This window comes from Megalopta genalis, chromosome 13, assembly GCF_051020955.1.
Source record: "Megalopta genalis isolate 19385.01 chromosome 13, iyMegGena1_principal, whole genome shotgun sequence".
Classification (NCBI taxonomy): domain Eukaryota; kingdom Metazoa; phylum Arthropoda; class Insecta; order Hymenoptera; family Halictidae; genus Megalopta; species Megalopta genalis.
In genome coordinates, this window is record NC_135025.1 from 10,646,190 (window position 1) to 10,662,871 (window position 16,682).

The following is a 16,682-nucleotide window of genomic DNA, read 5'->3' on the forward strand; positions in this document are numbered from 1 at the left end:
CGTTTCTTTAATAGTATACGATTTTTAACTATTACGAACTGTTTTCTTTTTGTTAATTCATTTAGTTGCAATTTTTGCAAAAATTTTTGTAGCCATTGTGTAAGATAATAGTCCCCCTAACATCTGTCAAAAATTTAGATCTCTTGGTTCTTCAATTATGAAGAAGTTATTCCGTTTTAAAAGATGTTTATGTATATAATTATTCACGACTATATATCAGAATGTAATAATTAGATTTTTGATTTTTATCCAAAATAAAAACTGTCCGCATAATTGCATAATACAGCAGCTACGTACACATTCATTTTTCTTATCAATAAATAATATTAACGAGTTTACGGTAATATAACATCTATTATAACATCTTTAAAATGTCTTTACAGTTTGCATTTAAACTACTCAATTTTCTCGTAAATGTATATAACCGCAGTCTAATAATAATCAATAAACGAGTATCGGTTTGGGTAGCAAAACTGTATTACATCGAAAACACATTTCTAACGCGTCTATTTAAACTCTCGATTTCAAGATCGCTCAAATGCTACAACTATCGAACCTCGTTCTATTATATTAACGGCGTCATTAATTTTCGATATCGGTGTAGAAATTAATCGAAATACCGTCGATCATTCACAATTATCGTATTATTTCTGTAGGGTGCACAGCGAATGAACCCGATACTAAAACTCCGCGATTACAAATTCTCTCGGATTGTAAGACAGATTACGCTAAGCGATGGAATTGATTAGTATCGCCGTTCGTCTAATTAAGAATGAACAGCTGTTTTAAATTTGAAGAATGAATTGAAGCACTATAAAGCACTCAATTCGATGGTCGAAGGTTGAAAGATTATCTGAGTAGTAGACTAGCATGGGCTTCCGTGAGGGCAAACCGGCGCAACACACTGTTGTTGCGCCGGCTTCAGAGGCAGATGGCCCTTCGCCTCATAAGAGGCTACCGCACCACGTCTACCGTGGCGGCGCTTGCTCTGGCGGGAGAAATTCCCTTCGAGTTGCAGGCGGCGATGCGCGCCTATGTTTACAGGTGCATATGCATCGCTGGCCGGGCTCGGGGGGACCCGCCGGAGCAGGAGGCGGTCCAGTGCTTCGAGCTCCAGGCCCGGGGACTTGCGCTCGCCAGATGGCATGCGGAGCTTTGTTCCCATGCCGGCGAGCGCGTCCCTGGGGCTCTCCTGCCGCACTTCACCTCGTGGCGGTTTAGCAGGCTCTCCTACCGTGCGACGCAGGTATTCACCGGGCATGGCTGCTTCGGTGTCTACCTGTGTCGCATCGGTCGGGAAGCGACGACGGTGTGCTACCACTGTGGCGCGGAGGAGGACTCGGCGCAGCATACACTGGAGGTATGCCCCGCCTTTTCGGTGCTGCGCCGAGTCCTAAGAAGGGAAGTTGGTCGCCACCTCGCTCTCTCCAGCTTAGTTGGGGCCATGCTGGAGAGCCCGAGAAAATGGGCGGCAGCCATCGCCTTCTCTGAACAGGTAATGTTGCAGAAGGAGGCTGCCGAGCGGGGTCGCCGTGAGCGGGGGAGCGGTCCCCCGCACCGCCGAACCAAGATTATTGATGGGGGAGGATAAATCTCCCCCCGGAACGCGGCCCGCCACCGCCATTCCATCCTGGTGGCCGGCCAGGCGAGGGGGAGCCGCGGTTGTGTTCGTTAAGAGTTCCCGTGGCTCCCCCAGTAATCGCCAGCGCCCTAGGCCGCCGTGGGGGTTTTAGCGGGTCAAACCTCGCACTACCCCCGTCCCGCCCCCCGGGCGGGATGGGGGTGTCTGGCCAGCAGATTTCCCCCACGATAAAAAAAAAAGACTAGCATGGGCTAGAGTCTACTGTAGTTGACTGAAGCTGGGTTGACTGACTAACTGAATAGTAGACTAGCGTGAGCTGGAGTCTAGTGAAGTTGAAGTGTTGAGTGTAGTAGACTAGCGTGAGCTGGAGTCTGCTGAAGTTGACTGAAGCAGATTGACTGCGATTCAGAACTTAGTTGGAATGAACAGCGCGTGTCTGATGAAATAGAGTCGCGGACTAGAGACCGAGCAAGAATGACTGAGTTTAACTGACAGTGACTGACGAATGACTAATGACCGATGACGAATGAACTGACAAATGACAAAATGACGGCTGATTATGAACTGACAAATGACTAAGAAAAGAATCGGTTTCGAGTTTTTATACCGGTTCGTGGACAGAAGACTCGAAATTTGTAGGCCAGTGACGCGATGGAAGGGGATGTAAAAGTGACGTAGCACGCAGTGCCGCAGGTAGCAAGAAACCCTAGACGGGCGACCGAAGCGGTGCGTGCTAGCGACCCTGTTATAAAAAATGCTGCCGATGAAGGTGTGCATTATTCAAAAGTGCAGAAATGACTTTATTGCCGGAAAGAAGACGGCTCGAAAAAATTGTAGCGGCACACGGTCGGCGACCGTAATAACCATAAAACTGTCCGCTTGCAGATGTCAAGGGGTCGACGGAGAGAAAACGTCCTTGACGTTTGCAAGAACCGGAAATTCCTTTGTTTCTTTATTTTTTATCACTGCCAGATGTACTGCATGCCTGGTCGCGGAGGAAGCCGCCGGCCGCGTACCGCTGCCTGGCCGAACGGCCAGCGCACCCCTACAGCGAGGGTTCATCGATGGCTGTCTCCCCCGCCAAACTAAACGGGGGTAAAAGAAGACAGCGAGTCCCCCAAAACAGGCGTGGCCTTTTTGGGGGACGTAATATAAATAAGAGACCCGAGTCAGTCAACGGGACAGTCGATATTTTTCAGTTTAGCTTTTCTGAGCCCTCAAAATCATAAACTTAGAAACTGCAATGAAGAAGGCTATGGCTCTACGAAATTGAAAGCCTAACGAACGTGACCTTTTGTTGATTGTACGTCGTTCGTTGAAGGACTGTTAATTTGTCTCGGTGAGCCGAAGATTCCCCGCCAATAAATGTTTTTTAGGGATAAAAGGAAAAGGTAATTCGTCCCGCAGAAAGTTAGGCGGATGCAGCACGAAAATTCCGTCGAAGGGCGGAACATGCTCCCCCCGTTGATAGGGTACCGATCAATTTGACTCATTCTTGTTCGCATCGACTGGTAAAGGCGCAAGTTGTCGTATGTTTCGTTTGATGATGCCTTGAGGAGTTTGAATTGTAACTGCTCGGATGATGTCATCTGTGCCAGGGTGGACTTCGATAACCCGTCCAAGGGACCACTGCATGGGTGATAGGTTGTCTTCCTTGATGATGATAAGAGTTCCTTTCTCGATTCCATGGTTGCCGCTGGCCCATTTGTGGCGGATGTTGAGCTCGTTCAGGTACTCTTTGTTCCATCTGGTCCAAAAATCTCTTTTAATTTTAAGGAGATGATGCCAGATGGAGAGTTTGTTGGAAGGAGTGCTGCTGAAATCAACCTCGGGAACAGTGTTTAGTGTACTGCCGATTAAAAAATATCCTGGCGTTAGAGCGCAAAGCCGTTGGGATCAGAAGATAGCGGAGTGAGGGGGGCGTGAATTCAGAATGGTTTCAATTTCGACAATGAAGGTGTTGAATTCTTCGAAAGTGAGCAATTCATTCACTATGACTCGTCTGATGTGGTGTTTAAAAGATTTCACTGTCGCTTCCCATAAGCCTCCGAAGTGTGGTGACCGTGGCGGGATAAAATGCCATCTGATCCCTTCGGTGCTTAGATAGGCATTCACCTTCTGATTATGCTCTTGAGAGTTGATCAGCCGATGAATTTCGTCGAGTTCGCTATTTGCTCCAACAAAATTCTTTCCATCGTCTGAGTGGATGGAGCTGCGTTTCCCTCGTCGAGCAATGAAACGGCGTAGAGCTGCCAGAAATCCTTCGGTGGTCATATCGCTGACCAACTCCATGTGAACTGTCTTCACAGCGAGACATACGAAAACAGCAACGTACACTTTAACCCGAGTTTTATTGCGGAACTTCTTTTCTTTGATGTAGAAGGGATCGCAATAGTCAACTCCTATGTTGTTGAAGTGTCGATCTTCATTAACTCGAGCCCTTCCCGTCATGTACTCTGTTTTTGGTGGATTTGCACGGAAACGTCTAATACACTGGCGGATGACTCTGCGTGCTTGATTCCGACCATCGAGGGGCCAGTATCGTTGACGTGCACTGTACAGAGTAGCTCGTACTCCAGCATGCATGTTCCGAACATGCTCGTTTCGAAGTATCAGAGTTGTGATATGATGTGACCTTGAAAGTATGATTGGATGTTGTTGCGAATAGGGAATGTTCGCATGCTTCAGACGTCCTCCTGCTCTTATGATGCCGTCTCGATCGAGGAACGAGTCCAGAGTAGTGAGTTTGCTGTTGCGGTGAACTCTGCGGCCTTGAGATAGATCTTGTATCTCGTCAGCGAAGCATTCTCTTTGAACCAGGTGAAGGATGGTCTTGTTAGCAGCGTTTAATTCGTCGGATGAAACAGATCCCTTGAATTGGTTGTTCAGCTTGAATCGAAGAAAATATGCTATGATTCGTTGAAGTTTGATGATCGAGGAATATCGTTGAAGCAATTCGAATGAAAGTGTTGTTGTTGTAAGTAAACATGTCTTGCTTTTTGTTTCTGGCACGATGTCCAATGATGGAAGATTGAATTGAGGCCAGAGATGTCCCATTGCATGAGCCATAATGGACCATTTTGTCGAGTTCTTCATCAACTCAGCCGGTAGTTGGCCACGCGATAAATAATCGACTGGATTGTCTTCGGATGGAACGTGTCTCCACATGTTGATGGAGGTTTTCGTCTGTATGTCGGAAACTCGATTCGCGACAAATGTCTTTAACAGATGTGGGGAGGAATTGATCCAGTATAACGTGATGGTTGAATCGGTCCAGAAGACTGTTTGGTCGATTTCCACGTGCATGGAATGAAGGATCGTTTCGTACAATTTGGCCAGTAATTGTGCTCCGTAGAGCTCAAGACGTGGTAGTGTCATGGATTTGAGAGGAGCTACTCGTGATTTTGCACACAACAGTCTCGGCTGAACTTGGCCATTGATGTTGCTGGATCGCAGATAAATGCAAGCTCCATAACTCATCTCGCTGACATCTCAAAATCCATGAATTTGGATGTTTGCGGCATCCGCGAGGAGAATTCTTCGTTCGAAGGCCAAATTATTCAGTAGGTTGAGTTGTGTGCAATAATTGATCCAGGTAGAGTGGATGATGAGGGGTATGGATTCACATCCCAATCCAATTTCAGTTGCCACAATCTTTGCATGATAAGCTTGGCAGTGATGATGGCTGGGCCAAGCAAACCCAGAGGATCAAAGATTTTAGCAATTGTCGAAAGAATAGTTCTCTTTGTAATCCTTGCATCGATGGTGATAGGATGTACAGAATAGACTATGGAATCTTGAGGAAAATTCCAAGCCACGCCCAGAGTCTTCAACGCCTTGTCGTCATGAGCTTGGAGCTTGACGCTGCCTTCCGGAAGCACTTGTAGAAGCGTGGGAGAGTCTGATGCCCACTGACGAAAGTTAAGACCTGCATGATGCAGCAAGTCGATTATTTCGTCTAGCACTCTGATGGCATCTTCCACGGTGGCTGCTCTGGTTAACAGCTCGTCAACATACAAGTCGCGTCTCAAAATTTGTCCTGCATGCTTGTATCGATGTCCTTCGTCTTTGGCGAGTTGTTGGAGACATCGCGTTGCCAGAAATGGAGCAGGAGACAATCCGAAGGTGACGGTGTTTAATTTGAATGTTTTCACCTCACCTGCTGGGTTGGTCCACATGACGCGTTGAAATGGTTGATCCTCTTTGCGTATGAGGAACTGTCGATACATCTTCTCGATATCTCCGGTGAGGACGTAATTGTGTAGACGAAACCGAAGAATATGCGAGAACAGGTATCTTGCATGGTTGGTCCAACCATGAGAACTTCGTTGAGCGAAATCCCAGTGTCGGTTTTTGCCGAACCATCGAAGACCACACGCAGTTTGGTTGTCATGCTGGTTTCCTTCATTAGAGCGTGGTAAGGTAAGAAGAACCCATTGTCCTCGGTTGAATCGGTGTTTTCAGACATGTGTCCGAGGTCAAGGTATCCCTGCATGACCTGGCTGTACTGGTCCTTAAATGCTAGATTTCGTTTGAAACGACGTTGGAGAGCATTGAACCGTTTCAGAGCCATGGAACGGGATCTTCCCAGAAGTTTCTTGTTCCGTTTAAACGGTAATGCCACGATGTATCTGCCGGTCGGTTCTCATTGGACGTGCTGCTGGAAATGTTCTTCGCAGGCAATTTCCTCTGAGGAGAGATGCCGTTTAGACGGCCCCTCTTCGATCTCCAAAAATTTCTTGATGTCGAACTCAATTTGAGTGACATGACAAGATGTTATCTTCGAGATGTGGTCTCGGTTTGTCAAAGGCTGTGTTGAGTCGGTTGCAGCCTCTGGGCTGGTTGGAGGCTGCATAGAATCGTTTGGCGGATCTGCTACTTCTCTGCTTGTTGGAGAAGCTGAATCATCACCGGATCGCGTGAATGAGTTATGATCTGCAGAAGACGTGGATTGCTGTTGTTCTCGGCTCGTCGGAGAACAAACGCTGCCACCAATCACCCATCCTAATTGGGTCTTCTGCAGGTATAGATCAGGTCCATTGCGAGGAGAAAGATTGATTTGTCCTACGCTAAATAATGAGAGCGTTGGGCCAGTCCCAAGTAGCATGTCGACCGGGGCTGGATCAGCAAGTTGAATGTTCGCTGGAATCTTGACATAGTTGAGGTCAAGGTGCTGCTGTGGCTCCTTCCCGAGATATAGGGGATGACAAGAAATTCAAGAGTTCTTTCGAATCCGCCGTACATCGATGGAATCGTTGCCGTGACCGTGGAGATGCTCGACGTTGTGATTTTGTTTAGAATCATGATGGACGTGGAACATTTCCTTCTGCGTAGCTGAAGTCTTGATGCTAGCCGATCCGTTACAAAGTTTGCTGTTGATCATGTGTCCAACAGCGTTCTGCAACAAATTGATTGGTTGAGGTTGTCGTTTACCTTAAGTAGGGCCGTGGTCATCAATTCGTTGGGCGCTGATCGGGCAGAGAGCGAAGTACGCCCATGGGTCTTCGAAGGGATCAGCCAAGAAGGCCTTGACGATGATTCCGCTGGTGCGTCATTTGTAGATTTTGGAGGCGGCGATGGTTTCCTCCGTGAAACGTGCAACAGGGTGTTGTGATTTTTATCACAAATTCTGCAGAGTGATGCCTTGCACTGCTCTGCTGTGTGTCCCTTTCGCAAGCAGTTGGAGCAGAGCGATGCCCGCTTTGCCGCCTGGATGCGTCCATTCACAGAAAGTGCGTAAAAACCTTCGCAGCGATGAATTGTATGTCCACTGCGTTTGCAGTGAAGACACTCAGCCGTGAAGGTTTCAACGTTGGTTGTGAACATCTTCCTTTGCGACAGAAAATTCCTTGATTTTGGAAATTGTCGCCTTGGAAGCGACGGAGAAGCTTTTTTTGGCGGCGATGTCGAAGCTGCTTCGGAATTGGCACATGTTGTCTCCAAACTCCTCGCCCGTTGCGTGAGGAATTTGAGCAGCGTCTCGACTTTGGGTAGCTCATTGTCCTTGAGTGAGCCGTTGAAGACTATCCTTGTCTGCTGAGCTAGTTTGGGCAGCAGAATGGATAGAAGAAGGGTGTCCCAATGCTCGACTGGGACCTTGAGCGTTTTGAGGGTCGTATGTGCTGTTGCACATGGTTTACGAACCCTCGTAGATTGGCGGCAGTTTCCTTGGTGACAGGAACCGTTTGAATCAAGAGATCGGTATGTCGTGTGACTATGAGTCTCTCGTTCGGGTATGTACATTCAAGCAATTTCCATGCTTGAGAATAGTTGCCATCGGTGGTAGCCATTGCCTCGATGACCCTGGATGCTTTAACGGATAGTGCTGATTGAAGGTATTGAAGTTTTTGCACGTTGGAGAGACCGCCTTGGGTGTCTATCATGGATGAGAACTTATCTCTGAAAGACAGCCAATCTCCAAATTTGCCGTCAAAGCGTGGCAAATCAGCTTTGGGCTGTTTGACGAACATCCCAGAACTTTGAGTAGACGCTGGAGACTCTCGTTGAACGATGGCGACGTTCGAAACGGTGTCTCCAAATGTTGACGTCAGTTCTTCTGCTGTTACGATTGCAGCTATGTATCGTTCCTCCATAATGCAGCGAGTTTCCTCTTGATCCACGCCATCCTGGAGTACTTCCAATTCGGCCTGAATGTCATCATATGCAGAATAGACCTCCTTTAGTCGCTGAAGTCGGCAGGTTAACCTTAATTTTATTTGGAGCCTCCTGGAAACCTTGCAGGTATTTCTCGAACAGCGTCAACTGGGTTTTGATCCCAGCTCTCTTTCTGTTGAGAATTTTCACGTGTTGTGTACCTTCTGTGGCCATGATGACTTGAGATGATGAATCACTAGTACGAAAACTATTGCCGCTGTTGAAGTGGAATTCACGTTCACAGGTCATCCACAGTTAAGTGAATCCGGCTCGAAGGATAAAAAATTTGTAGGATTCCCTATTCGGATTGAAAGATAAAAATATGTAGGATTCCCTATCCGGGTGGAAAGATAAAAATATGTCGGATTTCCAATCCGGCTCGAAGGACCAAAAATATGTAGGGTGCATAGCGAGTGAACCCGATACTAAAACTCCGCGATTACAAAATCTCTCGGATTGTAAGACCGATTACGCTAAGCAACGGAACTGATTAGTATCGCTGTTCGTCTAATTAAAGATAAACAGCTGTTTTGGCGAGTCTTAACCGTGAAGGTCGAATTGAAGCACTATAAAGCACTCAATTCAATGGTCTAAGATTCAAAGACTACAATGGACGGTTGATTAGAAGACTAAGATTGACTGAAGCAGACTGATTGCAATTCAGAACTCGATTGAAACGGTGTAGCGACTAGCGTAAGCTTGAGTCGACTAAAGTTGAAGAGTTGTGAGAGTAGTAGACTAGCGTGAGTTGGAGGAGTCTACTGAAGTTGACGGACTGAGTAGTAGACTAGCATGAGCTGAAGTCTACTGAAGACGAGACTGTCTGAAAGGATTATGAGTATAGTAGACTAGCGTGAGCTGGAATCTACTGAAGCTGACTGAAGTTGGGTTGACTATGATTCAGAACTTCATTGAAATGGACAGCGCGTGCCTTTGAGTGGCACTAAATAACAGAAGAGAAGACTGAATGACTAGTAGACTATTGTGAGCAGGAGTCTACTGAATTAAACTAATGCAGAATGACTGCGATTCAGAACTTGATCGAAACGGACAGTGCGAGAATGACTGAGTTTAACTGACTAGCCGAATGGATATCACTGACTAGCGAGAGTAACTGACGATTACTGACGAGACTAGCCGAGAGTTGCTGAATAATGGCGTATGACTGAGTGACTAGTAGGACGCAGCACGAAAATTCCGTTGAGGGACGGAACATGCTGTGTCCCAGATCAGTTGTCTCCTGTTAACACAATGCGGTCCGGACTGTTTGCGCAAAAACTTTTGCGTGTAGTCAGCATATTTTAATGTTTTCGCATCACTTTACCAAAATTCCTGGATCGATCTCTCAAGTTCCACGATTCGAAAACAGAATGTGTGCTTTTTATTGTATGCACATAACGCATTCCAGGCGTCGAGAGATCCACATCGAAAAGTCCTTGGCATCCTCACTCGGCCCATTTTCCTCGAGTAGAGCAGAGATTGATTGAATTTGCTTTACGCTATTGTTTAAACGCTGCTCGAAACACTGTCAAACTCAAGGTCTTCCTCGATTCATTCTTCACACATTCTACACGATGCAAAACGCTCCGACATAAAATGTGAAACAGGATTTTGACTTGCCCCAGACGACGAGTTTCTAACTTTGCTAATGAGAGAGAAATTTTCCATCTTAAAAATCCGAAGAAGAAAACTATCTCAAAGAAAACAGCACTTTCTTTCTTCAAGCGACTGGGTCCATGATCTGGACTTCGTCTTTTACGACCGTTCCTTGAGACTCACGCACGCCACTCGGGAAGGATACAATTTTCACATTCGAAAATTCGTTCCGTTCCACACAGATTTAATCAGGCGAAGATCGTGACCCGTGTCACATCGTCGTATATAGTTGTGTAGCGTATAGTTGTTATGTGCAAGAGGATTTCAACATCATGTGGGTATATGCTCGATCTGTCGGAAGTACGCTCCAAACAATAGAGACATTACGCGCGGGTTATTCGCAAATTGTCACACCGTTGCGGTATATGGTAAATAACATCGTAAAACGTTTTTATTCAATCGGCGAGCTCCGAACAATCGGGTGTGAAGTTGGTCGGCCACGTTCTCGAAGAACCATGGCAACAGAGAACGTGGTTCGTGCCGCGTATGAGGAGGACGTCATCGAAAGTGCATGCAATGTCAGTCGCCGTGCAGGGTAAGACATCATTAAAATAACCACTGTGCTTTTTAGGAACATAAAAATAAAGTCCTTTAATTGTAAATATTTATGCACTTTTATATTTTTTTCCAGCGTTAACTGTTCGTTGGTGCACCGAATTTTGCAGGACATCTAGTGTGAATCCGGTCACCGCGAGGGTGACGCGGATATGTTTCCTCGCCCTTACGGGCATACACAGCTAAGCGGCCATCTACCCCCAGTCCAACCACTGTCAAGGAGAGGGGCCAAGGAAAAATCCGCACGTGCCATTGAGCCGTTTGCAATGGACGAGTTCTTTAGTCGCTAGCGAAATTCTGGTTTTACCCTCCTTTCGCTAGCGCCCACGGGGAACCACGGGGAGGCGAACTCGTGACGCGACGCCTCGCGTCCACTAAGCGAAGACCTAGGAGGAAGGATGGGAGTTGGGAGGGATGGGTGGGGAATTTTGCAGGACAATTTGATGCACCCGTACGAGTTCATATGGGTGCATCAATTGTTTCTAGCGGACCTGGAAAAGCGGGTCCGATATTTAAGGTGGCCGCCGGGAGGAGTGATGCAAGTACATCTTGTGAAAATATATGGCACGCATGGCAGAAGAAGGTGACAGAGCAGTGAATGTGAATTTCGCAGTAAGCATATCAATAGTATCCCTTGAACGCTGCTGCCGTCAGTCTGGGATCAGCTGCGCATTAAACGTAGTCAGTCAGTGCATCGATATCGTTGCCCACAATTCCGAGCTGCAAATGCATCCTCAACTAAATGGGAGAGTTTACTGTTAATGATATTCTTTAGAATTCTTAAACAAAGATATTCTACATGTTCTTTAACGCGATTATTTATCATCAAATTAGCTTTGCAAATCGTTCGCTGAACTTTGTTCTGACACGGAAGTATTTAAATTAAAATATCATTTACGTAGTTTTCTGTATATATCGCACAAAAATTTGATATGGTACACATGAGATGTCATGCACACCAGAAAATTAAAACGGTAGTCACGGTTAAACTACTTATTAATTCGGGTCCAAAACGTTAGTAACTATTTTTCAGACATTCTGAAATAAGGATAAACGGCGTGTTTCTTAAAATTATCACTGTCACGCAGTAGAAATATTTAGAAAATAGCATTCTCCATGACTTGTTCATTGATTCGAACGCGGTCCGAAGCCCCCTTCTTCTGTCACACTTCGCGGTCGAAGCATGTTGCACTCGATCGAACGACCACGTTGCGGTTCACATGCTCGCATCTCGTTGATCACTGTTTTCCGATAATAACTCATAAACAAATTGCAATTTCACTAAAATTCAGGTACTCTCCATTTTCAGATTGTCAGACATTTTTGGAACCCACTGTATTTATTTAATACGTATTTCGTTGTAAATAAAGCAAAACAAAAGACTTTCTCCAGTATAAAATTTAAAAAAACAAAAGATAGTAACTATCCTAATCATGCTACGATATTGGCAGGAATTGTAGCTTACTTATTGCTTCAAAAATTCTTCTTTTTTAACGAGTATTTAATAGGGGGTACATACTTTTGATTGCCTTCATAATTCTCATTTAACGCTTCAAAATTAGAGATACTATATCAAGAAAGCTTTAGTTTCTCTGTAACTTCTCATAACGATATGCGGGTTTCAAGGAATACAGTAATTTCCTCTTTTTTGAAGTTGTCAAGCATTGCTGCTTTCCCCCATTTTGATAGTTTATTTTAACTATATAGTTTCGACTGAGTGTCAACGATAAACATCTAACAGATTTTTGCTTCAGAATTGCCATTTATATTAATAGAGGTATTCAATAGTGCTGCCAACATCGTAGCATAATTATACCCTAAGTTACGTTGTATCATTTTGGGATATAGCTTAATTTTTCCCTTAAATTTTATGCATGATGTTTGAAACTGCACGAAGCGGAGTTGTTCGTGTCGCGAAAGGATTATAAGGTTGAAGAGTTAAAGTAACTGTACACTATTTAATCGACAGCAACTGTAATTTAACAATGTAAATAAGCAACAATAAACTTAATAAGATTAACAAGAATGATTAATAACATGTAACGATACTTCGACATACCCAAATTAGCAGTAGCGAGAAAACACCTTCCTTGTTGCGAACGCGCGAGAGAGGTACGGTATATATTTGCCTGTACGTAAGGAAGTGAGATCGCCTATCTCCGTCATTGCCGCGGATAAATTAAAATAATTAACAAAAAATAAAGCAGAGGAATGGTTGACGTGCCACTGAACACCCTCCGTGGCTGCTGCATCGAGGAGTTAGTGATTCTGTGGGCCAATGCCTCTCAATTCCTAGTCCTCAGAGATCCACTACAGGGAGAACAGATTACAGAGGGAATTCGACACAGCTATTCGCACCGTGTCCGGCCATTTCACCCGATCATCGTTTATTTATGTTCTCACCGAAATCTGTGGCCATCTCTATGGTTGTCCATCGACCCGTGTAGCCAATCCCAAACACTAGATAAAGATACACTTCTGTAATTCTAATAAAGAAATACATATAAAATGAATATATTAGTCACGTGACATTGTAATTTGTTTCTACTAACTACCGAACTCTTAGAATCGCTGTTTTCCAGGGAAACTCTATCATTTTGGTAGGCATTTAAGTTCCGAGCCTAGCAGATAATCCTTTCTAGCGAATGTGTAACTGACATCGAATTCCACAACGAGTCGAGTCTACTAATTGCATCTTCAAAAACAAAGGATTGAAGATTTTGCTTTTCTAAAATTTCTCGGAGCATGTTTAAAATGAGAAATTACACGACGCTGAGAGTGAAGTATTTGGCTCGATTGCCGCACCAAGATTACAGCATTATAAGTCTAATAAGCATAATATTTATATCGTTGAATTCGTCTTACTCTCAGTTAATTACAATAGTTTAACTTTTAAATAAAAGTTAATGTGCATACTGCATCACAGCTCACTTTGTGAAGATAGCTAGATATCTTTAGTTTAGGCACTCCCTGGCACTTAATCCTTTATATATCCTTCAATATTATATATTGAAAAAAAAAGAACAAAGAGGCATTCAGCAGAGGATGTAGAAAAATGGATGTTGATTCAACGATACGCATTTTTAATTCGTACACTCCAATGGTACAAGTCAAGTTTTAAAATTACAACTATTGCGATGATGCGATATGTTCAATGGTTGTCAAGGTTTTGACCCGCGATGTTGGCGACAATCGAACTAACGAGCGTTGGATTTGGCGTTTTTCGAAGCAGCTCGAGCTAGTTGCCATGCCCACGTCGAAGATATCTGTTCATAATAATACGATCGCGGGGTCCGTGTGCGTTTTGATACTCGTACATACGTTGTTTCATAATAGATGGACGTCATGTGGGTGACGCGGAGCGAGGGGCGGTCTTTTCGTTCGGTGCGTGTTGTGCTGGCACGACTTTAAATCGCCCGCTACATTCGACTTCGCACGCTCTCGAACACATATTAATATCTCAAAAAGAACATTACTTTCGATTTCTTATACTATCAAAACCACAGGATAAACTAACGCAAAAAACTGTAAAATTATTTTTTATACCTACTATTATATTTTGCATAAATTTGTATCTCCTCTATAAACGCCATACTTGTAAAAAGATCACTGTTTCAATGTAAGTTTCTGGACATGATTCTTTACAGCGAGGATAGCCTAGTTTGCAGTATTTATTTTTTGCAAGCTACTTTTGTTTTTGACATAATATTATTCTAGATTACTTGTATATATATTCAGTTACATAAGAAAAAAGTTTCATTCATTTTGAAGAAAATAAAGATGTTTGGTCTTGGTGCGCCATTTAGGCAAAATATGTACCCCGCTTTGTATCGTGAATCAAGCCGACTCTGGTGAAGTTCGTGTACGAGTCAACAGGGATTATTACTTTCGATACATGCTCATTACACATGTTCCCATCTGCAAAATTCAGAAAACAACAGCATTGTAAATAGAAATGTTATATTCTAGTCTATCTTTGAAATCATGTAGCCGCGTTAATGATTAATAAAAATGAAAAAAAATATCACACAGTGACACAAATGTTCAATTAACAATTCGTTTAGTTCTTTTTTAATTTTTGGAATACTTATGGATCGGAAATTTTTACCACTTTTGGGTTGGTTATAATGCAACTATACAATCGCAGTTTTTAGCTTGTGGATGAGAAAACATACGATACCCTGTCGATTCAAGCTGAAAGATGTAAGAGAAGAGATAGGAAACATGTGTGTCTGACTATACCACTGAATTGATATGAGATGGTGATAATATCCTGGTTTTTTTTAAAGATTCGCAAACACAAATATCAAAGTAGTTATTAATTCAAAATCGCGATTCAGCAACATGGCCTCTGTTCGAACGATCTCTGATCGTTTTACTACGAGTACCAACTGGACCATTCGGAGTGACAATCGTTCGTAAACGATGGATCCGAATATGCCCAATAAGAACTTAGTAACGTTTCTAGCACGACTGTGAAAATAGGTAGGAGGAGCCAGAAAGAAAATTAGTGAGAATACCTGATCTGATGGGAAAGACTAAGTAGAGACTATGAGAAGTGATCGGAAAAGTTAAGCAGTGTTTCTGGAGAGACTGCGAGAATAAGTAGGAGGAGCTAGGATATTAATGGGGATGTCTAATAAGAACTGATAGAACTTTATAAAATAAACATAATATTGGTAAAGTGTTAGCGGGTGGCATTTTGGGGGATGAATATGCAAGAATTGCGAGAAGGAATTAAGGACAAAATTGTTGGAAATGGTCAATGAGAATTGATGGAGATAACTATTGAAGTTCTTGGCGTGTGATTGGAAGATCAAGTGATGACCTTGCGGCGTCCTTGCTGTTTCTGAGTAAACGGTCAAGATGCAGTTCGACGTCCCATTTTATGGACACAAAGTGCGCAACATTATTATCATCACTGAAGGCTTCCTGTACACCGGAATGTGTCCGCCACACAATACATTGCGCTGTTGATGGCTACTTTCGACACCTGTCTGTTAAACAACAGTTTCGTTAAGTACACTGACAACGGTGAGTTTTCGACAACGATTGTGCAGGTGATTGCAAAACAGGTCTACTAAAAAGGGCCTCACGATAACACAAGAAAAACTCGATCAGGACGATAAATATAATCGACGACGATGATCAATTACAAGAACAGCGTTCACGGTTGAATGGGAGAAGGTGACCTTCCACGATAAAGCAGATGCCTGTGCGTTCATCTTCCAAGTGGCTCTGCATCAGGACTACGATATCGTGTTCGTCTTCTCGGTGATCCTTTTGATGGTGAAAAAGATCGGGGACACGACACATCCGGTCAAAGTCGGCTTCACCGACGCTTATATCATGTACAGAATAGCGTTCTGTAAGTATAGCCTCGGCCTAAACCAAGTTGCCAATGTAACCGTGGCGGCTACGGACCGCTGAGTCCTTGAATCCAATTTGTTTATCTTTTCCTAGTCAACTTCAACCGGCAGTACGTTAAGAACAAGTAAGTTATCTACCTGACCGCGTTGCCCACGTATCTGGAAATTGATAATTGCGAGGATTGCTTGAACAAACTGAAAAACTTCGTTATTGAATCAGTGCAACACAGGAATGTTCAGATCGCTACAAGACTGGCTATCGAAAGATTGTGAAGCCTTGAAGATCAAGGATGCCGACTATTATCCGTTAAAGACCACAGCGTACGAAGGGTACAAAGAGGAGTAGAATCACGTTGTGCACATATACTCCGGGAAGACCGTCACCATCAGCGAGATGAACGTGCAATTTGCTGGAATTCCAAAATATGTCATCCATAAATGTAAATTAAATCTTGAAAATCATTAACACTTTGCCTACCGAACAACAGAGATCTTCATGACTCCATAGATCGATCGATAGATCGTGTGTTAAAATTACGTAGTAATAGTAGTATTAGTAGTAGAAATAGCTAGTATTAGTAAGTAATAGTAATGGTAGTGCTAAAAATACAAAACACAAATCAAACTTATTCTAAAACATAATATTAAAAAACATAACATCTTGTTACGTACATAAATAGTACAAAACGAGGAAAAAATAGCTATCTTTTATCACTTATATTAAGACTATAGTAACCTAAACAAAACAGAGCCAGATGATCTTGTAGCGACCAGTCGTGCGCACAATAGGATCTTCAGTCCTCGTGCAAACGGCCAGTGTAATTTATGACTCTTCTTCGGAGAAGCTATTTTTGAGATGACAAGTC

At 43.7% G+C, this 16,682-nt stretch overlaps 2 protein-coding genes across 2 annotated transcripts; both read right to left on the reverse strand.

Moving 5' to 3' along the window:
- Positions 1-1,823: 1,823 nt before the first annotated feature.
- Positions 1,824-5,062, reverse strand: LOC117218271 (uncharacterized). The gene is made up of 3 exons (XM_076525962.1): positions 3,663-5,062; positions 3,133-3,431; positions 1,824-1,966 (listed from the first exon to the last, which is right to left on the reverse strand). Exons 1-3 carry the CDS (start codon positions 5,060-5,062, stop codon positions 1,824-1,826), a joined length of 1,842 nt encoding a protein of 613 aa, XP_076382077.1.
- An 80-nt stretch (positions 5,063-5,142) lies between these two features.
- Positions 5,143-6,155, reverse strand: LOC117218272 (uncharacterized). The gene is made up of 2 exons (XM_076525964.1): positions 5,898-6,155; positions 5,143-5,799 (listed from the first exon to the last, which is right to left on the reverse strand). The coding sequence occupies exons 1-2, from the start codon at positions 6,153-6,155 to the stop codon at positions 5,143-5,145; spliced, it is 915 nt and encodes a 304-aa protein (XP_076382079.1).
- Between the last annotated feature and the right edge of the window lie 10,527 nt (positions 6,156-16,682).

Bases quoted from the DNA above. Each gene is read 5' to 3' on its own strand.
- LOC117218271 (XM_076525962.1), bottom strand. From the start codon at position 5,062: ATGAGTTATGGAGCTTGCATTTATCTGCGATCCAGCAACATCAATGGC. The intron at 3,432-3,662 runs GCATTTTATCCC...TTTAATCGGCAG, and splicing joins AGCACCGAAGGGATCAGATG to TACACTAAACACTGTTCCCG. The intron at 1,967-3,132 runs GCATCATCAAAC...AATCTGCTTCAG, and splicing joins TACAATTCAAACTCCTCAAG to TCAACTTCAGCAGACTCCAG.
- LOC117218272 (XM_076525964.1), bottom strand. From the start codon at position 6,155: ATGGCTCTGAAACGGTTCAATGCTCTCCAACGTCGTTTCAAACGAAAT. The intron at 5,800-5,897 runs GTTGGACCAACC...ATGTATCGACAG, and splicing joins CGCTCAACGAAGTTCTCATG to TTCCTCATACGCAAAGAGGA.